Source organism: Poeciliopsis prolifica, unplaced genomic scaffold, assembly GCF_027474105.1.
Source record: "Poeciliopsis prolifica strain line A6 unplaced genomic scaffold, Auburn_PproV2 SCAFFOLD003, whole genome shotgun sequence".
NCBI classification, from domain to species: Eukaryota; Metazoa; Chordata; class Actinopteri; order Cyprinodontiformes; family Poeciliidae; genus Poeciliopsis; species Poeciliopsis prolifica.
Genome location: NW_026562378.1, coordinates 4,716,590 through 4,742,540, shown reverse-complemented (window position 1 = coordinate 4,742,540; position 25,951 = coordinate 4,716,590). Strand labels below are relative to the sequence as shown.

Here is a 25,951-nt window from a genome sequence, read left to right as displayed (position 1 = left end):
TTAAAGCAAGTGTTTAAAGCAAGGTAATTTAATTGCCAAATTTCGAAAATGTTAAAATGTAAATACAATATATATATATATATATATATATATATATATATATATATATATATATATATATATATATGTTTATGCAAAGAATAGATGTCTTTTTAACCACTTTTTGGTTTCACAATTTAAAGGTGTATGTTTGAACCACACTGCAAAAATGTAAGATCTTACCAAGTCTTTTTGAAATACTTTCTTGTGCAAATGTTTTTTGTGCACTAAAGATAAAACTAACTTACATGTAACTTTTCATCAAGAAAAGAGCTTGTTTTGAGTCAATAATTCTTTATTATTGTTACATTTTATAATTAAATTTGTAAGGTTACCTACTCATGTCAATTCTGAGTTATTTGTAGTAATTGTATCTTCAGAACAATGCATTTGTTTGTCACTTCTCAAGCATAGTGACAGTTACTTAAATCAATAAAGCAATTTCTGCACAACAGGCCTGGTATTTCTCCTTCAGATCAGAAATATGATTGATTGCAAGATCAACTGATTGAAGTTGTTGCTGACTGAGGCTGGTTTGGGGTGGTTCTACAACTACACTAGGAACCTCTTCAGCATCAGTGGTTGGAAGGAGCCCAAGGCCGTGCTGTTGCAGAAGTTCTTCAAGAGTCTCTGGTGTGTTGGAATTTTCACCAAACACGTTGTTAGTTGCTGTGCTGTTGGCACCCATGTTTGCTAACATCCGTTCAGTCCAGATTTGTGTTGGTGTTTTGTTGTTTTCTGTACGCAAGGAATGGTGGTTCCATGCCTTTCTGAATTGTTCTAGTCGGCTTTGAATCTCAGTTAGAAAAACTACGTGAAGAGAAAGTTTGTGCACGTCGTTGCTGGGATCCAATAGGGCTGAATCTTCAAGATTATAAAACATGCTATAAAATGGTTCCAGAACATGTAAAAACACATCCCTCCAAAGACGCTCAATTCTCTGATTATGGATGGATTCCCCAGTTAGATGACTCCGACGTTCAATGCCCTGCAGGAGGTTCATCACCAGTGCCACTTGCACATTCTCGCCACCATGATCTGACCTCACTCGAGAAGGTAAACCATAGAGGCCTGTTGCCTTGAGAAAATGAAATAGCACTGTTGAGGCGCGATTGTCTGTGCTACATTTCAAGTAAGTAATTAAGCGAGAACATCCATCGATGCCACCATGGACCACAAAGCCCCACCTAAATGGAAACACAAAAAAGTGTATAAGGAATAATGTGTTCAAATGTGTATAGTGAATTTAGTTCTAAGATATCCACTCTAAAATACATCCTTGATATTTTCAGATACCTTATGAGACGCATGTTGCCATCAATATGCCATAAACTGTTGGGGTATGGCACATGATAGACACGTCGAGACACTGCACTGCTCCACCTCCTTGCAGTTGCCATTGGGTTGATTCGAGCCATCGTCTCACGGACCTTACGTCGTGGAACCACTAGTCCTCGTGCGTGCAACAAGCCTCGCATCATCTGGTTTAATGAAGGACATGTGGTCTTACTATTTCAAACCACCACACAATTTCACATTTTGAAAGTAATCTTTTATAAAATATAGGTTTCAGATTTCATATCTGCTCATAAAATAAATAATTTTTAAAAATCATTATCATTTGTGACATTTACATTAAATGATAAAATGATTAGTACTGTGCACCACCACAGTTGAACATATTACTTTTCAGAAGCAATATATTTAGATTCCGTACCTCAGTCCCAGAATTTGGATACAGGGATTGAAGTTGTCTGATATTAGTTTCAAGATCTTCATCAGTCACAGCAGCCAACCTTCCCCTGATTGGTACACCAAGTGCTTTGGACTTTTTATAAAGAAATGATGTTGAGCATCCAAAGATGTTTGCCATCCTCTTGACCGTGTGTCCTTGGGCCAAAAGAAAGTCGATTTGCTCTCTTGTAATACGAATAGCTGGTCTACCTCGACCACCTAAAATAGAATCATATTTAAATACCTCAGCACAAGATTTACTTTATACATCTACTTTTTCTCTGTCTGTCTATATCTGTCTATCCTCTAGAGGTGTCCCTGTGTCTCCTGAGGGTTACATTATGCCTTTCACACAATATATACATTCAATTTGATATACATAATTTCCTGTTGCAAATGCATGAACACAAAGTTTTAAATTTTATTGATGCTGGAAAGCAACTGTTGTTGCCCCTTCCTTCTCTCTCCTCTCTCAGTCACTACTTCCTCTTCTGAGAGGACAGATGTGCTACCAGCTCTCCATCTAACGGGTAAATTGAGTTTCCTAAATCTGCTGGGATTTTCCCTGTCAGAACTTAAGTAATCTTTTAGATTTTCTTTATGCTAAATATTTTATTAGTAAAGCAATTTTGCAAGGGTCAGTACAGCTTAATTCAGTAGCAGAAATAATCAAATGAGTAAAATCAATCATCTAGCCTATCTCCATCACTGTCTTAGAGACATCTTGTCCTGGTGTCTTGGCAATGTCTCAGGGTTGCTCAATGTTCCTCCCATGTCTCTGACACGTTTAAGTTGTTCAACAATCTATGTCCTAATAAGGCCTTGGTCATCTCTGCTTTCCGTTAGTTCCCATTTTACCCCTAACCTTTCACCTTTCACCTACTATCCACCTCCAACACATCATCAGTGATCTTTAATAGCAGTTACATGTTTTACACCATTTCAAGTTCAATGTTAGAATCACATTCATAAACCTTTTAGTTTATTTAATTTAGCATTAATTTATAAGTTTATGATATTCACAACTTATTACTCTTTTATTATTATTTGATACCAAAGTTACAGTTACTTGCTTTACTTGTAAGTTTTCCCACAAGAGAGAGTGTAAATTTAAGTATTGTTATAAGTAAACCAATATTAATATAAGTACTTTCCTTTAAATTATCTAATTACTCAAAATGTTTAGATTTCATCCTTTAAAACTTTTATGCTTTTAAACAATGAATAGTCTCAGCTATTTTTATACAGCTGCAAGCTGGAAACTTATTTCCTCTTTTTCCAGGAAACCTGCTCTTCCTGTCTCATCTCTGTCTCTGACTATGATTTCTTATGATTAGATAGAAAAAAATAAGTTTAATTAAAGCAAAGTTTGCAGGAGACAAAAACAACACACACAACCAGATTTATTTTATTTGCAGTTTGGGTCTACTGTTGGATCTAGATGTGATTTGTGTGACTTATTTTAAAGGTAACTTTATTTATTGTTACTGTTAAACTAAAATCTCCCACATGGGGAAGTGGGATGATCTTGGATTTTCTTGACACAGCTTAAAGTGTGAAACAGACATGAACCAGAGGTGCGCTTTTATTTACAGAGAAGAGGATGCTGTAATGCCTTGCATGCCAAAATCAAGAGCTGGCTGGCTTTACTGTAATTTCCGAAGAGGCAGACAGCTTTACCACTTTAAAAACTACATCTGGTTATTACCTGAGCTGGCCCGAGCTGCGGAATATTCCCCATTTCCAGCTTGGACATGGGTCGACAGCATCACTTTCAGCTCCTCTAAGCCGTTTTTCAGGGCGTTGTGTGTCGGCAGAAAGCAAATCAGAAATTCTTTGCAAATTTCTTAAACATTCTTCAAGTACTCGATTCTCGCGCTCTCCGCATATCCCATACTGAAGAGATCTTTCTATATTGTGACATTTTCTTACAATTTTGTCTAAAACTGCCAGCGCCATTGGAACTTCAGGCAAATTATTTGGACAGCTCAGTCCAGCTAAAGAGGGGCTTACACGCAATCTCTTACCTAAGATATCTAAAATTGTAATTCTGACTAGTCATGATTACGTCCGAGATATCTTAAATTATAAATCCGGATGTATGACCCTTCCAATGACGAATCCGGTGACGTCATTTGAGATATCTTGAAAGGAATTTTGACTAGTCAAAATGTAATTGAAGATATCTTTAATTATTATTCTTACTAGTCAGAATGTAAATGCAGATATCTTAAATTACCATTCCGGATAGTCAAAATGTAGTTTTGTCTAGTCAAAATACATTTTCAGATATCTGGAACGTAATTACGGATAGTCAGACGGAACCGAATTTATGTTAAAACGGCTTGCCATAAGCAGCAATGCTCCTTTCTCAAGAAGCAGGGGGGTTACGAGGGGTAACCGGAGCTTCCTCTCCTCCGCCACGAGGAAAGAGAAATTTCACCTAAGCCCATCAAAGAGCCCGTCCTTGAACTTAATATTCTTTTCTGCTGACAGCTTGCGACTGAGATGACTTCTTCCCGGTGTGATTATAATTTCAGACCTTCCCACCTCCGCTGATGGCTCTCCTATTAACACAGGTCCACGGTCCTGCGGAAGAGTTCATAATTTTACAACCATAAAGGTTAAGCCAGGTTTATTAGTCGTTACCCGGACACTCTGGGAATTAAATCGCCTCTCATTAAGAACTCTGGAATTTCTTTTTCTTCTTCTTCTGTTTCATTGACTCCTGCTCACACCTGTTTTTTTTTTTATTTTTTTACTCTTTTCATCGCCCAAGTTTCTAATTTTTTCCACCCAGAGAAACCACCTCTCCCTCCATGTGAGCTTTTTTCTAAATGTTATGCATTGCTCCTGCTGCGCTCCGTTCTCCTTCCCTCTGCTGACCCCTCTCCCCCGTCCCACTAATCACCTCTCCACACGGCCTACACCTGCATCACGCCACACAGCCTCATTTTCCTCCTCCTCTCTCTCTCTCTCTCTCTCTCCCCGTCTTCCTTCTCTTCCTCTCCGGGCGTCTCATTAAAGGCGCTCTATCTAATGAGATTACGCCGTGGGGATTAATGGTGTGGCTAATTGATAGACACACAGCCGGAGAGGATTAAACCCCCTCTAAGTCCCCAGCGGGCCTATTTTGGGGCGTTTCGGCTGACTAATTGAAATCACGAGGAGCGGACACCGCAGGCACGCGGGGTCAGGAAGTGTGTTCGCTGTTCCGGACCGAAGACGGTGTCCGAAGGAGTCAGATCCCACCGCTGACTAATTACGTCATTTTTACAAATAGGCACGTAGGTGGGAAAAAAAAGAGAGACCAGATTTTTAAGTGAGTTCGTGTTTTATTGAAGCAGCATTGTCTCGTACTTTTAAGCTGTTTGTTTCCTATTGGCTCGTTGGCACGTGACGTCACTCACCTCGAAACTCGGCCCGCTCCGCCATGACTGGACGTGGAAGAAAAACGTAGATCACATAAAGCCCGTCAAAAACCAGACATCATGTCGCTTTTATTTAGTTGATTTCGCGGTAAGAAACGGACTGTCTGTCTGTCTGTGCTTCACGGTCGGAGGCACAGACAGACAGACAAGAACAGAACCAAACTATTTGATTAACGTTTAATGAGGAAAGTCATTGGTGGGTAGCTGCCCTCAATGGTGACTGGCAGCCATGGGTGTAAACACGGACTTTTTACAAGGTAAGAAGATTAACGTTCATATATATTATTAGTAAATATAGTTAGAAACATCAAATATCGCATTATGGCGAAAGTACGCAGCAACTATCAGCGATCATGGAAACAAGACCACATATCATGTAGCCTAGCATGTATGGGTAAAAACACGGTTAGCCGCTAACGTTTGTTTTTTGTTAGAGTCTCATCTTTTGGTTCTTAAGCTTGTTCCGGTTTAAGGGGAGACGCTGTTTGTGACATAGCGACATAAATCACGAAGTCAGACAAAGTGGATACATTTTATCAACAGGAGGGAAGAAGTACAGGTCGGTTTCTAAGATGGCTGCTTCAAGCTGCTGTAAATACCGCCGTCAGTGAGCCACAACCAGGTGTGTTGCCCTCAAAAACAAATTAGTTTGACTATAAGAAGTAAATGCCATGAATAAATGTACAAGAATAACTGGGGAAAACAACTTCGGTCGCTCAGATCAACACTCCTGACGAAATGATTCCGATGCCACAAAAGCTGTTGTAGTCCAACCATCACACCGCAAACTTCGACCATCCTTATCCCTTTCCCCCAATACCTCACAAAACGCAGAACAATTTAACAACATGCTCCTAGCATTTCTCAACAACTCATAGGCAGAAGCAAGAACGCTGCCCACCACAAATAGTCGTCCGGCCTGAACTCGGTGCGTGCATAATGAACATAATTTAACAAAGCTTCGAGTCAGATACATTTTCGTCAAGGAATTTTAATAATCGAAGTACTCGAATCATTCGAGGAATCGTTTCAGCCCTAGTCAATACTACCATGTATGTAAAAATGTCAAAAAGTTGTATTTTGCAGCGGCCTTCATATGAGACTTATAAGCAGATTTGGTGGGTCTTTAAGTCCTGTCTCATTTCTACAGTGCACTATATTGCCAAAAGTGACTGCTTGTTTGACTTTCTGCATATCTAGTGAGACTCCATTTTTAATCCCTAATTTGATAAAGGCCCACCCTCTGCAGTCATTGGAGTTTGAAGATTTCAGGGAAGACTTTCTACAAAGCTAAGGAGTGTGTTTGTGCATTCTGTGACAGATTTAGGATGAGAAGGCCTGACTCCCAATCACCACTCTTACAACAAAAGCGTTCTGCCAGGTCGAGGTCATAGTACTGCATAAATCAGTCAAGTTCTTCCACAACAAACTCACAACATCTACATGGGAATATATACCTGGAGACTACATGAAGTTTGGAGGTCAGTACCTACTGACTCTGCAGAAAGTAGGTGACCTCTGTGCAGCTGAGCATCTGCCATCCCCCTCTGTTATTTTATCTCACCTACCACTTTGTATACGAGTTGCTCTCATTCCCAATCTTTTTAAGTCTGTTGTGAATCCACTTACAGTTTAACTCTAGACAGAATATTTAATAGAGGGAAATTCACGATTGAAACTAGTCCACTTTAGAACTCTCTGATTTCCTGAGAGTGACTTGTTCTGGTCTGCATGCCTGGTTGTTGGATTACACGCACTTGTAATGGAAGTAATTGAAACTCCTGAATTCAATAAATTAAGTCATTAAAAATCATGGTAGCGATGGATGTAACAGTTACATGAGATTATCTTCATAATTCAGCCGTTGTACTAGTGCTCATTTTTCAGCCAATCAGAGGAGACGTTGACGTCTTATTCAGAATTTGGAGCAACAAACTCCTTGAACAAAACATCCTCCTACTACTTCCTGTCGTCTTCTCTGTCGTTTCCACCAGTAGTAACATCTGGCTGTCGACCACGCGACTCGTGTGAAGCCAAAACAGTTTTTCCATTGCAGTTTTGTGAAATACTGCAATGACCAAGCATTGATATGCTTGGTCAATGCGACCAATAAACCAATTGAGAGTTTTCTCAACAGAATATTTAGAACCAAACAACAAAAACATGTTTTGATGTCTCTTCTTGAAAACAAAAATCACAATTTCCTATTGGATGTATGACCAAAACGTAATCTGGATATAATGGTTTCCTCTTTTTTATTTTGTCCTGTTGTCATTACACCAACATTTCTTTCAATACTGTAAAGCCACCTACCATTTAAATCCTCTTCCCACTGCTTTTATTATTAAAACTTTTGTTTAATAATAGATTTGATTTCTTCTTTACTGAATGGCACCAATATATCAGTATAACTATTTTTTGTAGCTTGCTTTGCATATTTGTCTGACAACTCATTTCCTGTTATTCCTACATGTGATGGTATCCATGTAAAAGTAACTAAATAACCCATTGCCTGAATTCTATAAATTAATAACTGAGTCTCTAATGAAAGGTCCAGTCTACTAATAAATTATTTTTTTATGAATGCAATGATGAACTTGAATCACAATATATTATACTTCTTAAAGGACAAATTTTCTGAATTCATCCTAAAGCTAAAATGATTCCATCATCTCGCCTGTCTAAACTGATTCTCCATCAATAATTCTTTTACATTTTTTTAATACTGAATTCTGGAACAATGAATGTCACCCCATTATAGCTATTTGAGTTTTTTGAAGCATATGTGTGAACTTGGACATATACATAGTACTTATTGTCTAAATATGACTGTACTGAATATGAATCTGAAAGGTTTTCTTTTCCCCTTTTTTCCAACAAAGTAAAATAGAACATGAAAAGAACCAGGCGGGTTTTAAATGTAAGCTATAGCTTCACATATTCTGCTCTGTTTGTCGTGTGATGCATTAAAAGTCAAAAAACTTTGCAGACCAACTTACTCAGCTGCAGCAGACTGATGTGAAATCTATCCATGCTAGCAAGACACATGCTTGGTTCGTGAGACTGGTCAGATAAACTCCCGAGATCAAAACCATGAAAACATGTCTTCCACGAAAACGTCCGTCAACATCTCTGATTTTCACAAAGACGCTGGTGGAAGACAAAGTAATAAAATGTCAAATATAAGACTTCTAAGTGCAAGAAATTCAAAACGTGAACATGCAATTGTCTACGATGGGATTGTGCCACCGTTGATCTTGTTAGAAACATTTATTTCTAAACAGTGGAATTTCCCTTCCCACTAAAAATATGTCCACTACATTGAAGTTTGGATGACTTTCTTGTTTTGCGCTTGAGAGGGAGAGATTATGCGACTGCCATAACAGATTAATTTTCCACATCTTTACCAGAGGTGCCAATGATGTTGCCGGAGCTGCAAGAGGAGATGGATTAAAAAAAACAACAACAAAAAACCTGCATCAAAACACGATCGTATAGGCTTGTAGAAATTCAAAGCTTTGAGCAACACTCTATAAGAAATGACCAACGTTGAATAAACAAGGCCATTATACATAATTCAGCATCAACCCTGAAGGTGATGCGTGGAGGGAATATTCAAAAAAAAAAAAGATGGCACATTTTCAAAACATGTGTTGTTTATTTCCTGAAGCGCACATCCAGTATCGAGATGAATAAATAAAAGAACTCCAGTACCTTGAATAATATAATATCAGCAGGCATGGCTAATGAGTCGTCCCAAGGCAAGAAGCCGACCGAGGGAGCGCGTCTGTCAGAGGCAGACGATAGGGCAGGTTTTATATGAAAAAGATGTGAAATGAAAAAAAGTTAGCAGAACTGAAGCAGAAAATTTAAAAGCAAGCATTCTGAGAAAAGTTGTGTTTTAACAAAAGATCCACTTTTTTTTTCTTTCTTTTTTTTTGTTTACAAATGAACGGGCCACCAAAGCTCACTGAGGAGCTTGAGAGGGAGAGCAGCAACCTTTACAGCAGGGAATATAAGTATTGTTGACTTTCTTCTCAGGAAAGATTTTTATCCATCACCATACTGGCATTAGATTAACGTAGGTAATCCACAAAAATCAAAACAAAGAAGTCAAAAACAGTTTGTTGCGCACGATTCATGGAATTTGTCGATACGTAATAAAACAGCCTTTGTTGGTTCAGACTGTGTTAAGTCGCTCTGTGTAGAGTAAATAGTCGCATGCTCAGGTGAGATTTTGACACGTCTTAAATAATTTTAAAGCATCTCCTTTGCTCATCTGTACATATTTTCCAGATATTTTTAATTGGATTTAAAGCTGACTTGTCCAGTCAACAAAGTAACTGGAGAATATTCTCCATGAAACCCATTAAGCATTTTCAAGGTTGTGTTTAGGCTCATGGTCTTGCTTAAAAAAAATAAAAATCCACCCATGTTCCATTTTCAGATGATCAAATTCCATATACTGAAAGATGATATGATGTTTCCACCCCAAAACTTCACTGTTTTTGTGGTGCGTTTGGTGCGAACATAGTGACATTCCTCCTCCAAATGTGACATGGTGGCGTCCAAAAACTTTGACTAGGCTATGTTCTAGGGACTTTCGCAATTGTTCTGCAGCAAACATAAAACACAATTTCCAATCTTGTGCATTAAACGTGCATAGAGACCATTTTATTTAAATCCATTACTTATTGTTTTGGAGAATAATTTGACCTGCTAATTCCAAGTCTTTTTAATTGTAATTTGTTTTGTGAGAAGATAATATGATCATGACTGGTTTAAAATAGAAATTATTTCTCTCACTTTTAGTAAATACCCCTCAACATTGCTGACAAGAACATTTATAAGTTCAGAAATAAATTTGTAAACCAAACTAATTATTTTATTTACCACATGGAGGTTGTGAAGGTCTTCTGTGATACAATGGTGATAAAATACCTTTTCATCAGTTACAAGTAAATTAGCTAACACAAATATTGAATCGATAAAGAGCTGAGATTCTGCGTAAAAACTGAAATTTGTTTCGATTTCTTTGCATGCGTTTAGATTACGTGGATAACTACCAATGTCTGGAATGTGATAGGCCCGTTATGCATCTATCTCCTGACAAAACGCTGACCAGTGTCAATACTTATTTTCCCTCTTACATGTCATTGATACTTGAAAAATATGTATTTTACAGTATTTTTTTTATTTTCTCAGTTTCTTTATACAGAGTATATTCATATAGTTTCTGCTGACTATTTTCACATTCTCACCACAGAGTAACAAGTGCTTTGAGTAAAACATCTGAAGAAAACAAAAAACTAAACCAAAAATAATAAAAATAAAAAAATCATGCACCTTTTAATAGCTTTGTCGGCCTAAACAAAAAACAAAACCAAAAAAAGAAACAAGAATAAACAAGAATGTTCAAGGCGACCAAAAGAATCTTCTTCAGGCGTCTTCGTTGCGAGTCATTTGAGTTCCCCTCGATCAACGTTTTTCGGACTAATCGAATCATGCCTACGTTAAGCTTTACACCGTGGAGTTAGCAACACAAAACCATACAAGGGGCAGGCAAGCGTCTCAACACAAAGGCTCCTTAAAACCTCATGAGTCCACAGAAGAAAGGCAAGCATTCTCCAATAAATTATAAAACCCCCAACACGTATAAAAAAATGTTGACACTGGGTAGACCAGGGTTTTGGAGGTTAGGGGAGGATGCTAGTGGACTGAGCAGGTTCTTTGAGAAGAGGGTGGTTCAACCCTCCCTCGACAACTCTTTAACTCGATGGGTTATGGGATCCGGTAGTCCGCCCTGGGTTGTGTCCTCCCTCTCCTGGGACAGGCTGCCGGGGCTGTTTGCATGTTTGCGTTTGGGCGAGGATAAAACAAAACGAGACGGGCAGGGCTGGTCTGAGGATGACGGGGCAAACAACAGAGCGCGTCGCCCCCGTTGTACTGCACGAACAGCAACCAATCCTGAGATAGCAGGAGTCTGATACAAAAACACACCACAAAAGGCACTTTATAAAATGACAGTGCTTCTGTTCTAAGGAAATTCAAGTTGACAAAGAGTTAAAGAGAGAGTCGGTGAGCGCCCCCTTCCCCCTCTTTCCCTCGAAATAAAAACATTCTCTTCAGTGTGAGACTAAAGCCGGAGATAGTTTTGTTTTCAACAATCAATCAAAGCACAAAATTCACTACTCGTGTGTCTCGCGGCCCGCCTTGATTCGTCCCCGGAAGAATCCAGGTCCAGCGTGGCGAGAGAACGGAAAAAAAAAGAAAAAGAAGTAAAAGTGAAAATGTCACACTACAAACTCGGCACTAAAAACCATAAAGCCAGAATACAGTTGCATTGCAGCGGAGTTCACGTCTGCAGGCTCGGCCGACTACTGCCACCCATGGAAAAGGGTCCGTTCCTCTCAGCTCTCTTCCATGGTTTCTTCTTGTTGTCGGGTACTTTACATCCTCTCTCGACCGTTCCTGCCTCTGCAGACCCCTGCCACAGTCCGCGCCCCCCCGCCACCAGCGCCCCTCTCTCAGTCGTCCGCTCCTCCGCCGTAGAGATCTGCCAGCTTCTTAAAACGCGGACCCCAGTCGTTGAGGTAGTCGTAGTCCTGGTCTCCTGAGCTGGTGGAGTTGAGCGAGCTGACAGAGCCGGCGGTCGAACCGCTACCCTCATAGTCGAACACCAGCAAGGAGTCGTACGGCGGGGCGGTGGGGTCGTTGTCGGCGGCCCTCAGACCCTGAAGCCGTAAAGAGAGAAGAAGAAAATTGCTTTTACACGAGGCCAGAACTAAGCTTTTGACAGAAGCTTACTTTTGCTATGTACACAAAACTAAATCATTAGGAGCCTTTCTGGAATGACAAAAAACTTGAGAGTTGGTCTCTCTAGAGGAGCAAAGCACAATTTTTCAATTGTGATGTTTCCATTTATTCAATTCAATTCATAATTATTTAATCAAGGACAGCACAGTAAACAATATTACAAGAAACTGATGTTTTGTACTTGTTTTCTTGCCACAGAGTAATTTGCAAGGACAGTCCTTGGTTGACCAAACTCAACACCAGGCCCTAATGGAACTATTTGGGTTGAAATTTGTTGCTGTTTCATGCAGAAATGCTCTTGTACAGCTTTGTTGATTTTTCTCTTGAGCTAGTCAATCAATCATCAATCAATCAAATTTTATTTCTATAGCACATTTCAGCAGCAAGGCATTTCCAAGTGCTTTACATCATTGCAACACGTCAAAACTTTTCATTAAGTCATGTGCAAACATTAAATTCATTATTGATTACGTTTCAAATACAACTCTAAACAGGTGGGTTTTTAGTCTAGATTTTTTATAGTTTTCTGGAAGTTTGTTCCAGATTTGTGGTGCAAAGAAGCTGAATGGTTCTTGTTTGATTCTGGGTGCTAAAGCTATTCAGTGAAACTAATGGCTAAAAACTCCTGGATGGGAGTCGTAACGCTGTTGTTCACAAAGGAGGCTGTGTGTAGAAAAGTGTAGTGATCGCATTTCCTTCAAGGAGCTCCAGAGCTTCTTCCAAGACCTCATAAGTCAGAAGTGGAGACAGAGAAATCCCCTGCACCTGGGACTACTTTAAAATGGCAGAAGCATCTTGTTCTACATATAAAAATATTATCAATAAAAAAACAAGTGTGGTAATCCTGTTGGCTGCTCAAAATTTAAAGTACATATATTCCCCACCTTCTTACTCTTTGGCTGGAAATTATTTCTGGGTCTTGTTCATGCTTTTAAAGCCTGCTGCTGCCTGGTGGCACAAACTATTTATCATTACTACCTCATTCCCTGGACCCACCCTGCCAGCTTGATGTAGTACAAGTACCCTCCTGGCTGCATAGGTGCTTTCAAAAGTCACATGGATATGGCAAAAAGGCTCTTTAATGCCACTTTGCAGGGTTTTTTTTTTGTTGTTTTAAAGTGCGTATCCTTCAAATGCATTAAGGATATTCAACCCAAAGGGAAATCATATATTCTTCATGTCCAAATTACTTAATTTTTGAAACTCAAATTTCCAAAACACTCCTTCTAAGCCCAGTTTTAAAGTTTAAATACAATATCTAATTTTGGATGTGTGGAAGATTTACCTCAACCTCCTAAACCCAAAGAGAAGGAAGGAAGAAAGAAATCTGAATATACAAATCTTTTCTTTTCTTGTCTGATTTTTGTCTTTTTCCGTACCTGTGCAGCCCTTAAAAACAGACCAAAGAACCTTTTCTCCTACAAGTTTTCCCTGTGAAATACAAAAATGTGTTTTCAGTAGCTGGTTTTCCAGCTGGGAAAGCAGATTCAGGGGTGCAGTTGACTTTAAAGAGTGTAGTAAACTCCTCTTTTCCGGCTCACCCACCGGGAAGGCTTCGAATGATTCATCATCGGCTGAAAGCTGATTGAGAGGCAGAACAAATGCCTCTACCAGGAACGCTGCTGGCAGAAAGTTAATTCTCACAACAGAAGGAAAATCGCTTGATATTAGCCAGAAACTGTTACGACAGCATAATTATTTTTAAGTATAAAACAGGTGGCCAGCATAAAAACATGGATGTATGAAATATTTTTAAGTCATGGATCCCAGAGGAGGTTGTAAGAAGGTGTCGACCTAAAAACCTACGTCGTTTATGAAGTCTCCTATGTCCCCCGGGTGGGGGACGCTGGGTCTGACTGGGTACTGCGACTCAGCAATCACGGGCCTCTCGTCGACCCGGCGCACCCCTGTTGGCTTGCTGATGATGTGGTCCAGTGACTCCGGCTGCTGCAGCTGGCTCAGGTCGTAGTCCTGAATGAAACGAGATTAAAATCGGTGAGGAGGATCGGAAACATCACAAAACCACAACAGTCAAAGAATTCTTTGTGAAGAGACTAGTATGTCTTCAGTGTCAAACTCAAATTGGCCGTCCATAGCTTTATATTTGGCCCTCGAGACTGAAGTGGACACAGGAACTGAATCTTCAAAATAACAGTGTATTTTATTTAGTGTTATTTAAATAACTTTAAAAAGTACTTACTGAATAAAGACACAGCTTTTTATTCATATTTTTAAGAATTTATTCATGACTATTTTAAAATCAATAAATTTTTTAAATCAATCAGAAAATGTATGATCTTGATATGAAGGGCCAGCCCAAGGCATAAGTAAACTAAGCAGCCGCTTAGGACCCTGGTGCTACAAAGGGGCCCCCTCAGTCTAGTTGATTTTGTTTTTCTTTTTAATAATAATTTGTCATTATAATATTAAAACACACAATTTCACTATGAGCTGATTTGTTTTAACAATAATATATATTTGATAATGTATGTAAAAACTATTTTATTGATAAAAAGAAAAACTAAATTGCTCTTAGTGGTAACGGTAGGTACTGCCATGGGCGAAGGATCCGCGAGGGACGGGGGGTTCGTGTCCCCCCAATATTGGAGACGGTCACATTCGTCCAACCCAATAATTTGACCGCAGTTGTGAAGAATTTTGTAATCTTCCACTCATGCTTTTATTTGAAAATGACAGCTAAGAAAAAAACATGTAGGTTTTTTGCCTCAGTATTTTTCATGGCTCATGTTTGGTAAGTTGCTGAATGCAAGGCTGGAAAGTGAAATTGAGTTATCAGTGAGGAGCTAAGGTGTGTTAGAAGTGAAAAATATCATTTTTATTAATTTTGTAGATCAAACTGATGTAGAGAGTTGTTCAAGAAGAACAAAACTTGTTTTTTAGATTTTATTTTTGTTGGTAAATAAAATTACTGTATTGAGTTGAAAACTGCTGAGTCCTATTTTATGAGTTGTTTTATAACTTCGGTTTTAGAAAGATGTTATATGCTTCACATGTAAGTATTGGCCGATCACGATCCCCCAAAATTAAGAAAATCAGCGCCCAGAAAATAAATGGTCGATAAATCAGGTGGCCAATAAATGTTTCCTATATTATGTAAACAGCACTACCAGAGATGCTACAGAAGGTATATGAATGAGCTAATGGTCGGACTGCTGATTGCAGCCAGTCCACATTGTTAGCAGAGCTAGAGGGGCCCAAAACCAAATTTCGCTTAGGGCCCCATGGAGGCTTGGGCTGGCCCTGCTGATATGGTCTAAAATCAACAGTTTACATTAAGATACACTCCTCTGGTTGGAAATCAATCCAATCATTTAGTTTTCTTGTCCTCCTGTTTGCTTTTTTAAAACTTTCTTTCCCCCCACTAATTTCCTCAATAGAAACAGAACAGCTTGTTTATCTCTTTACTGTTATCCTACATATGATTCATAAATATGCCCATTAAATCTTCATCCAGGCATGTCAGTTAAGAGGCCTGCGAGGACCACAACCATCTGTTGCTCGCATTTTTTTACTCTCCACATATCGGTGTGTGTAGGTGTTGGAAATAAGTGAGAATCAAAATAACATTTATTTATTTAACTGTCTGCTCTGAATTCAGCTCGCTGAATTCAGGGACTTTAATTACATAGAAAACAGGACAAAGGAATATGCAGCTTCCCATCCCTAAACTTCAACATATTTAGCATAGAAAGACATGGTTGGCAATCAACAAAATTATCACACACTTTTTAGATATTTGTTTAAACGTTGCATTTTGCATCGTACCTAAAACAGAATGCTTTACTGAAAAATAAGCAGGCTTTATCTACGTTTCGCCTAAATGTTGTTTTTTTTCACTTTCATTGTATTTCTTCTGTGCCGAGCTTTAAGATAACGATAGTGGATTTATTTACATAAAACTTTTAACCTGCACAACAAATCAGAATTAATAAGATGAGGTTTGTGTGAAGAAAAAAAACAAAATCCGGATGATGTTTTATTCTGCCTGAAGAAATCAGCAGGAATCTTAAGCTTGTCAGTGCCTTTTCTTTTCAGAACCCAAATGGCTGCTGGTTCATGCTGAGGTACCAGGAATACTGCCAATACGGATCATGATCAAAACCCTTAAACAGACAGAACGGCGCTATAATTATCCCTGCGCAGATGTAGAAGCTTTTGTAAAAAGTTTGAAGGTTTTGTATCGTTCCAAGAGACGAGAGTAGAGATGCTTTGTGAAATGTGTGAAAAGCTGCTTTGTGCTAGTCATTCAGGTCGTAAATCTTGCAAAAACGGTTTCAAACGGCTCATTGCACTACGTCAGATTCATATGCAGTTTTTGTCGGCTCTTCGTTGACCGAGGCGGAATAAAGCACAAGAGTGTTCATGTGTATTGACCTTTTCCAACAGCTTTCTGCGAAACTCAATAAAAGTGAGACATTGTTAATATGAGCTGAATCTGTGTTTTATCTGCGGGAGGTCAACGAAGTGCATGAATGTGTTGAAACGAGTGCTAAAATGAAAGCAGTTCCTTTTAGTGGAAGAATTTAGCTATTTTTTAACTTAGCTTTTTCTTTTTTCCAGATAAATGAACTAAGCAAGTTTTCCCTGGAGATATTTAATAACATCCCCTTGACTAATAAACAGTCTATGTAGTTAAAAGCCGCATATACTGCTGGTGCTCTTCCTACACTTGGACTGAACCATTGTTCTAACAATGGCAGGGGGACCTAAAAATGTATTCTTATTTTTTTTTTTTTTTGTAAGATAAATGTCAAGTAGAGACACCCAGGCCTGATCATTGCCCCACCTGTAGAATCAGGGACTCTGTTAAATAAAACCTGCCTGACGACGAAAAGCAGGCCTGAAAAATCTCAACACATCATGGCCCTGATCTAAATAAGTACCACGATGAGGGGATAATCAGTGTTATTATCTTCACTTGTCAGTGTTGCGTATTACTTTGCCTTGTGTGTGAATATCTGTAGTAATCAGTTGTACCTGGTCTTCTTCTCCACCTCCCTCTTCGTCATACTTCAGGATGTTGTCTCTGACGTCGTCCTCTGGGTCGATCAGCAGGGGCTTTGCTTGCCGCTCCTTCTCTCTGCGCTTCATCCACACCACGAACAGCAGAACCATACCTTGCAAAAAAAAAAAAAAAAAAAAATTGTATCTTTTCTCATACTCGTGTCAGTAGCAGCCATTCATTCTACAGAGTCGCACTCACTCAGCAGTATGATGATGCAGATGAGGATAGCGATGATGGCTCCGGTGCCGAGGCCAGCGGCCGCCACTGCCCCTGTAGCACTGCAGTCCCCATTGTTGTCGCAGGGACACACTTTGATCCTGATCATAGAGCGGTTGGACAAAGGCGGGTTCCCCGAGTCGGACACTATGACCGGGATCACGTAGACGCCTGCCTCCAGGTAAGGAATCCTCAGTCTGAGCTGAGCATAGTCGCCTGCCGAAGTCGGACAAGGAAGGTGGGTGAGAGGAGGGAAGACGGAATAAGACATCTTTTAAAACATAAACAATCCTTTGTTTACATCACATGCATGAGTGCACGGCATCAGCCGCTTCAACACGAGCAATCACTCTGACATGTGTGACTGAAGGCAGAAACATCTAAAACTACAGTGTGTAACCTTCAGCATCTATCATTCAGCCTCAGACAAGAGCCTCTGTGGGAGTCGGATCCAGGTATGTGATCAGATTTGTCCTCAAGACAGCTGCTGTGATGCATCCATCCTGTTGGATTAGGTGACAGATCGGCTGCTCGGGGGACCGTGAGACGAATGGATCTCATTTGTCACAAACGATAGATCGTACGTCAGGGCTGGATGGCACCCGTGTTCCTCACTGCGAGCTTTCCAAGACGTTTTGTTAAACTCGGACCTTCCCTCTCACTGCCTCCAGCCGCCCCCAATCCAGAGGATTAATGGAGATATTTTTTGCATCAGGATTACGGTTTGTAATTTACTGAGGAAGCAGCTTGCTCATCTTGCACTCTTTCTTTCTCTCTCTCTCGCCTGCGTTTTGTCCCAAGTGGTCCATTTTCACCACGATCTGGTTTTAAACGCAGCGTTTAATTACCGCTCAGCCTGGAGATGGTCCAGTTCCGGCGGATGCTGGCAGGAAACGAAGGCAGCTCAAAGACAAACGGCCCGACGTTGGGCTCGGCGTCTGCATCCGAAGCCGTGATGTTGATTCTGGAGTTGGGCCGGGCTCGCTCGCAGATTTGCGCCTCCTTGGGTATCAGCACGGGAGCGTTGTCGTTGACATCAATCAGGTAGATCTGGAGCGTCCCAGTCCCGCTGGCCTGGGGCGAACCTGAGGAAGACAGAAGAGACGACGCCTTTCAAAAGAGAGACCGAAGACTTTAGATGGAATGACAGGACACTGGGAAGAAGAAGAAAGGAACAAGGAAGGAAACAATAGGGAAGACGATGTGTTGTGTCTGCTTATGGAGTGGATGAAGTTTGAAACCAAACACATGGAACAAATGAGTGGACACAGCCAGCAGATGTTCCCTTTCTTTGCCTTTATAATTGCCCTGAAAAGTTTGAACTATCTGGCATGAGACTCTCGTAAAGATTTCTGTTATGTGCTCTTTGCATATCCCCCTGAGAAATGAGTCAAACACTAACCTTTCAAAACAAGCTCATCATTATAACCACTTCAGGTACGGTTCTCAATGCCAGGTCAAAGCAGGACCAATTTATTCTCTTTTTTTTCTGGGTATTTTTCCTGGCTGCTAACAGGAAAATGTGCTCTTGAACTGAATAAGAAATATTGCTTGCAGCTTTTTAAAGTCAGTTCTGCTGAACACAGGAATGAAAGCCTCTGGCTTCTTCCCTATCAGTAAAACTTCAAAGCACCAAAATCAGGCTGAACTCTGCTGTGAAGGTAAATATTTTATATAGGGACCAAAAAAATTTGTTGATAGGCAACCATAGCCACCTTGGTGTAAATCAGAGCTAGACTCCAATTAATTTGTTGATGTTGGGGCAAAAATTTGTGAAGAGCTGCTGAACCTGCTCAACCTTTGCAATAAAAATAACTTTACAGTGTACACAAACTTACTGAAAAAGTATAGCGATTTAGGATTGGTTGATTATTTCTTCGTCAATGCTTCTTGGCAATACATTTGGGACCAGGGTAAAGATTATTTATGTAATTTTAAATGCTGACACATTTAGAAGGAATGTGCATTTATAAGTTCGGCAGTATAGTTAGATAAGTGAGCTGCATCCATCTAAAGATCTAGGGTATCAGATACTTGGGTATCAGATACCTGGGTATCATTTAGCCTATCAACAAGCTTGTTGAATTTGTGAATCTAGTTCTTCAGCTTCATCTTAACAGCAAGACACCTGAAACCTTTAACATAACTGGTCATCCCAACAAGACAACGACCACAAATACAAATCCATAGTGGCTTTGCAATGGATAAACTATGCAGAGATGCACAGATTAAGATTGATAGTTGTGGGTCAGTGGGTGGAAACCAACACATTTGAATGGATTCTAGCAGTTCTGGTAAGAGTTGTCGCCGGTTTGACGCTATGAAGATGATCAGAAATTACCTGTGCTGTAATCAATCATCCTCCACTGCAAAGAGAGAAGTGCTGCTAATGTTAATTCAAACATTAACAAGTGTGGCCAACATGGATTTCTGCTCCCTGATTGGCTTGGTTGTAATTCAACTGGAGAAATCTAACTCAATGGTAGAAATCATAGACACAGATCTGGCGAGAGATGATTGTGTATGAAGGTAATGGCCAGGCTATTGGTATGGGAAGTAAGCAGAGAGGTGCACCATACTAAGAGTATCATAAAGAAATATTCGGGTGGCGTACATATATCTATTTACAATTTAAATCTGATAAGGGTATTTTCATTCCGTCCTTTAAAAAAATTAGCACTGGAGCTTCATTAAAAACATGAACATTTATTAAATGTATTTCCCTGATGAATGTCCCAAGCAGGGGACCGAATATGTGCCAAACATTTTCCCATCATTAACCGGTTGTGTCCATGAGTCCACATACATCAGATTAAATCTCAACTCTGCAGCCTAAAAGAGGACACAAGCAGATAAGAGGGATGGGGACCGGCCTGCCTGCTCTGGACCCAAGCTGAGGTAAGACAGTCTTAGGCAAAGTAGAACAATCTTGTCCCATCGATCCAGATGAGAAATCCTGTCTGGATGTCCTGGATGCTGTGCCGTCCAGGCCGAGGAGGAACAGAACCATCTGCCCTGTTATCACCTCAAATCCGGCATCTGTGTTTACACAGTATGGTGGCGCATTAGCACTCTAGTGCAGCTTTCATAACCTGTAAAGGCACCATTACTACTGAAAAATAAATACAGTAGCTCACGAGCAACAAGCACCGAAATCCATGTTTATGTCTTTTTCATAGGCGCATTACATTTTTAAGCGAGACAACGTCAAACTGCACTTGCACTTATGCCAGCTGTCTTCCTGCCGCACCGACCTGTCTGCATTCAAGCCGTACGAAAATACCCAGGACTTCACCGTGTAAATAATAAAGGAGCCACAAATCGCTAAGCACCAGAAGTCCTATCGATTAAACATGAATGGACAACATTTTCCTTTTAATTCTACAACTTCTCTCCTCGACTTCTGCTCCCGAAGATGTGATGCAACACAATCCTATCTTTTTCAAAAACAAACAAACAAAAAAACACTTCCAGGAGAAAACATAAAATATGGACATGTTGTCTTCGTTTCACCCTGGATCCGAACTTTTGAAAGATAGAAAGAAATGAATGAGAGCACTCCTGCACAAAGCAAAAAAAAAGAACACCCCCAAAGAGCAAAGCAAGTCCCTATTTGCCTCATGTCCTCTACAGGGTAAAAGCATGACATATAAAGACAAACATTCAACATAGCCGTATAAAACGCAGAAAAACTGAGAGCCTAGTTTCTGTCTTTAAAACTTTAGATTAAGAAGTGAATTATTTCATGTTTCCTCATCCAAATTGCAGTTTACTTCTGCTTCCAAAAAGTTTAAGCAAAGACTTTAATCCATTTGACCCTTCAGCATAATTTTCCACCTTTCTGCCATTTCTTTCCTTTACATCTCCCACTCTAAAGAAAATCAGTTGATCAAACAAGTTTCTTTGTGTGTCATATTTGACCAACAAGGTGCTTCAAAGTGCTTTACACCATAAAAACACAAAGATAAAACGTCCCAAACACAACATTCACCGATTGAGAAACCAGGAACAAACGTTACATTTTGTCAAGTGGCATCGTCAAAATCACCAATACACATCAAATAAGTTGTATTGATGTTCCAGTGATTTTAGTTCAAAAGCAATATCTTTTTGTGGTCCCTAATCCCTCCAGAGGTACGCATAAATAGATAAAGGTAAAATCAAGATAACGGTCTTGTTCTTAAATGTTGTCATATTAATCAAATCAAAATGAGTTTTATCCATTTACTGCCAAATTATATCAGTCAATACTTCCAGTTTCACTGTGATCGTAAACATTTATGCAAAATCAACAAATCGCGTCATTTTTCTTATGTTTGTGCATTACAGAGTTTACTGAAAAATCGTCAAAAACATTGGTTTTAAGTGATGCCAACTTAGGTAGCTGTGGCGGTATATTTTGGTGCAGGTGGTGGTGTATTTTTCTTCTACACTTGCAAATAATAATAATTTAAAAAATCACATTTATTATGGAAATATTGCAGTATTTTTTGTAAATATTTTGAGAATGTTTTCAATTTGTTTTCCCAAATTGAAAACGAGTTTGACGCCCCTGCTGTAAAAGTATTAAATCATACGAGCTGAACCCAAATGCAAACAAAATGAATGTGTCCTTTTCGTGAATATCAATAATCATGGGCTGGTTTGTATTAGCTTGGTACAAATCTCCCCCCTCCAAAACAAAACGGGATAAGACATATTTCAGGTAGGTGCACCACAAAATGTGGAAAAAGCGAATAGCGTCTCACTGCTTTTGCAATGCACTGTGGGTTACCCTGCTCCGTTGAACAAACAGTGATGTATCGTGGCCTCGACTTCTTTTTTTTGTTGACAGCTACCTCCGAGCAGTCTGTCAACAAGCCGATGTAAATTCCCAATGAGGCGCAGCGCACAGCGAGCTCCAGCAGCTCATCAGTGTTTTTCCTATGAACTGCTCTCCACTGCACGCCGCAGCCCGGTGCATCAACTACAAGCAAAGGTCCGCTGCCCGGCGCCCCGAGGCCCATCGACTGTCTTGTCGGTTATGATTGGCCGGGTGCTTTGTTGCCGCTCACGCTTCGCTTGAGTAGAATAAGTGAGGAGAATTTCAATCAAAGTAGAATAAATCCCCTTGTTGACGCCGGTCTCCAGAATCAATAGACAGTCAACAACTTTAAGCTGCGCCTGGCGCGCTTCGGGGCGTCGAATCCCTCATTTCTCACCGGAGGAGAAAAGAAAACACCTGGATGCCTCCTACTTCACCACAGAGCGAGTTACTCTGTTTGCCGAGTTTCAGTCATTTGTCTTCATACTGAGCTGCAGCGGCTGAGGTGGATGCTGAGGACGCTCACCGGCAGCTAATGGGTTTTCTTTTATTTTGACCAAAAGGTGCTTGAACACGTCTTCCGCGTTTGACATTTTCCATATAATGTTGGGTTAACACAACTGCAAGTGTCAGTGTGTTACTGGGAATTTTATAGGTGAACTTAAAGTGGTTCTAAGGCTTTCAGATCCAAAATTTCACATCATGTAAAATGAATCTATATAGAATATGAGTCTTACTTCTTGAAATTAGCAGCAAAAAAAATATGACTTTTAGACAATATTCAACTGTTTTTTATGTGTACTTGTTTCTTCTTCATGTTTTTCACCTACAAACTCAATCTCCTGTATTCAGCCACATTACCAGCAAATGTTACAGAAGTGACGATTGCCCAAATATGTTTTATAGATGACGTATGCTTTCTGAATCATCTTAAGGCTTCCTTTTTCCTTTTTTCTGTTTTTGGTGTGGGGCAAAGTTCAGTTGCACTCTTTTGTTGTCGACGCACAAAAGAGCCCTCTGTATCTGTGAGGCTGGATAATGAAATGTCTACCTCCCGTGGCGAGTTCTGCACATGTTGTGAAGAGATTTTTTTTTTTTTTACCTCTGTGATCTTCCACCAGTGTTTCTCACCCAGGCCTTGTTTCTTCACACAACTCAACACAGATTGTCTTATTTTTCCTCTTTTTCTGTACCCAAACAGCTGCTTTAGCCTTCCCCTAATGATCCCGCTGTCTCTCAGATTAATGCGTTATATTTTGCCACATAAGGACAGCCTGATTATTAGGGCGGGTTCCTTGCGTGTTCCGAGTTTATAGCGCTGTCTTCCAAATGCAAATGGAAGCAGTCAAGTTGGCTGCGTGACAAAAAAAATACAACTTCCCCCTCACAGATTTCGTTGTTGAAATCCTGCCTCAGTGTGTAGTTTTATTTTGAAAACTATTTTCATTTTTTTGTTGTTGTTTGCATGGACTCTTCAAAGGCATGGATCTTACATTAATTTTGGGTTTTTTGATGATGTCCTGAAACTATTCATTCTTCTTTCCAGGTTGGCAATTTAACACAACAAACAACTTCAACAAATGAAAAAAACAAGAATTGAGTCCATAAATGTGAATATTATGAATAATCCACATTTGGTCAACTACTGTAGGTTCTAACGCCACAAGTTTGAATCATGTTATTTCCCATTGTTGCTTCTGCAAAAAATCCTTTACAAATTCTATTTTTGTCTAACAACTTCAGACTAATAAGGAAAAAATTTGACAACATTTCAGTGTTTTTTGTGATCATAGTTAGCCTAAGGTTAAGTTTAGGCGTTAAGAATGTTTAAAGGATTAAAACCCAAATAACAGTGGAAACAATAAAGTTGCGGTGAAGCTTTTACTGATACAAAGTTTAAATTTTATCTGGCTTGTAATATATCTCTCTTTGCAAATGGCATGAATGTTCCACAATGAGCAGAATTTGTTCTAACACCTCAGTTAATCTGACCAGCTGCAGCAGCCCAGACAGAACATGGAGGTCCGCCAACATTGTTGTTGTTGTTATTCTGCGCCTGAGGGCGTACGCGCGAAATGACTTGATCGAGTCAACATTTCCAAATGATTTCAGTCTATATTACAGACAGTGTTTCTAAAAAAGTTTCACTCTGGAGCCCACTGAAACCTTTGAGTTTCGATCCAGCTAAAAATGCTGTTGCCAGGTAAGAGAGGCCAGAATGCAACAAAACATTTCTGTCTTATTGTCCTGGCAAGTATGATCCTGTACAAACAGGGTGTTATACTTTTTGAAAAGTTGTTTGTTTGGAAATGACGGAAAATCCAGAATTACAAAGCTTGACTGAAATCTTCCGTCGCAAGTATCCAATTGGATTGTGGAAAACGAAGGACTTTGTCAAGACAAATGTAGGAAATCAAACTGCTCGACTGTGAAATCTTACTCCACAGCCAGTGTAGGCAGAGTGTGCATGGCTCACAGAACATACGTGGAAATCTTGAAAAAGACTGAGCTGTCTGGTCACGATGAAAAGAAGTTCATTGTAGACCCTCACAGAGTCCATGTCTATTTTACTGCTTGTATTATTTAGGTGACGATTGCTAAAGGGCTTTTGACCAACTGTCTCTACATTTGCGCCTTATAGTTTTGTCTCGACTAGTAAAATCTGGTCTAGATTAAGGAAAACGCCCAACAAATTGCACCGGTTTGTGCGAACAATGTTTTTAAAATTCACTGAGTTGTTTGGTGAAAAAGGACGATTCACACAAATAATTAAAAGCCAAGGATTAATATTTATTGCGATCCACGGATGCATGAAAAGCTTTTTGAAAAGCTGCAAATGCTTTTTCATCTGTACATCTTCATATTTATGAAACAAACCATCTGTCTTCATTCATATTCCATGCCGCGTTCAGAGCGTTTCTCATCCCAAGGTATTATTCCGCAGCTTTTTATTAAATGTAATCTGGGTATTTATTTCTTCAGCTAAATTCAAGGTGTGTTAGAAAAAAAAAGAAAAGAAAAAAGAAAGCAGGCTCTGCGCACTTCACACATTTTAAACCTCCCCTGGGGCAAATCTGGGATGTTTGGCTTTTTTACTAAATTAAACTGTCTTGACATGATTTGAAGGCTGCTTCCCAGCCTACACAACCAACGGAGAGACACAGATCCAATGTAATTTCCCCACAAATTCACCTTCCATCTTAATCCTTGGAAAATTTCTAAATGATCCTGCCTAAATAGTGAGAAAATAGGATATTTGATTAAGTTCTGATCCACTTAGTCCTTTGATTCTGAACAAGAAAAGCAGAAAATAAACCTCTTTGATATCTTTTTCAAAGGAAACAAGCAAGATCCTACAGCATCCAAGCACCTGGGTATGGCTCCGCAGGAGGGCTTTGTGCTAAAAGTAGCATTTTGACCTGATGAAATGTTAAAGGCTCAGCAAAGTTGTCGCGGCTCATCTTGATGGGTGCTAAGTGTCATGGAAGTCCATCAATACTGCACGAAATGTCTGGGGGAAACAGCTCTAATGGCAGCCTCGTGATGGCACTGCAGGAAAACAGAAACATGCCTATGGGAGACGTTTCGCTGAACTTCATGGGAACACAACAAATGTGTGTCAGACCTTTCCAGTGACGCACAAAGTCACAGACTGACTGACGCACCTCGCAAAGCAATACAAACCCTTTTGAAATGTTCACTTTGCTGCCACATTTAATGTAATTGATTGTTATTTTGTGTCAGATCGGCATAACATGGAAGGAGTCGGGTATGTGCATTTTCACAAAGTGTGCTGTGAGTTGGTGTTCACATAACCAACTTAATGTGGAATTACATTAGAGCTGCTTGCCTTTTCATCAGATCCAAATCCACTTTCAAATCTTT

General features: G+C 39.8%; 1 protein-coding gene across 4 annotated transcripts in view; it reads right to left on the bottom strand.

Moving 5' to 3' along the window:
- Positions 1-10,063: 10,063 nt before the first annotated feature.
- cdh4 (cadherin 4, type 1, R-cadherin (retinal)) overlaps positions 10,064-25,951 on the bottom strand; it is a 266,478-nt gene continuing 250,590 nt past the window's right edge. For all 4 annotated transcript variants that reach the window (XM_055026953.1, XM_055026954.1, XM_055026955.1 and 1 more), the window contains 5 exons: positions 18,111-18,347; positions 17,245-17,478; positions 17,019-17,158; positions 13,827-13,991; positions 10,064-11,938 (listed from right to left, as the gene is read on the bottom strand). In XM_055026953.1, coding sequence (XP_054882928.1) covers positions 11,732-11,938; positions 13,827-13,991; positions 17,019-17,158; positions 17,245-17,478; positions 18,111-18,347 — 983 coding nt within the window. In that variant the 3' untranslated portion in view covers positions 10,064-11,731. The remainder of the gene's footprint in view (positions 11,939-13,826; positions 13,992-17,018; positions 17,159-17,244; positions 17,479-18,110; positions 18,348-25,951) is intronic.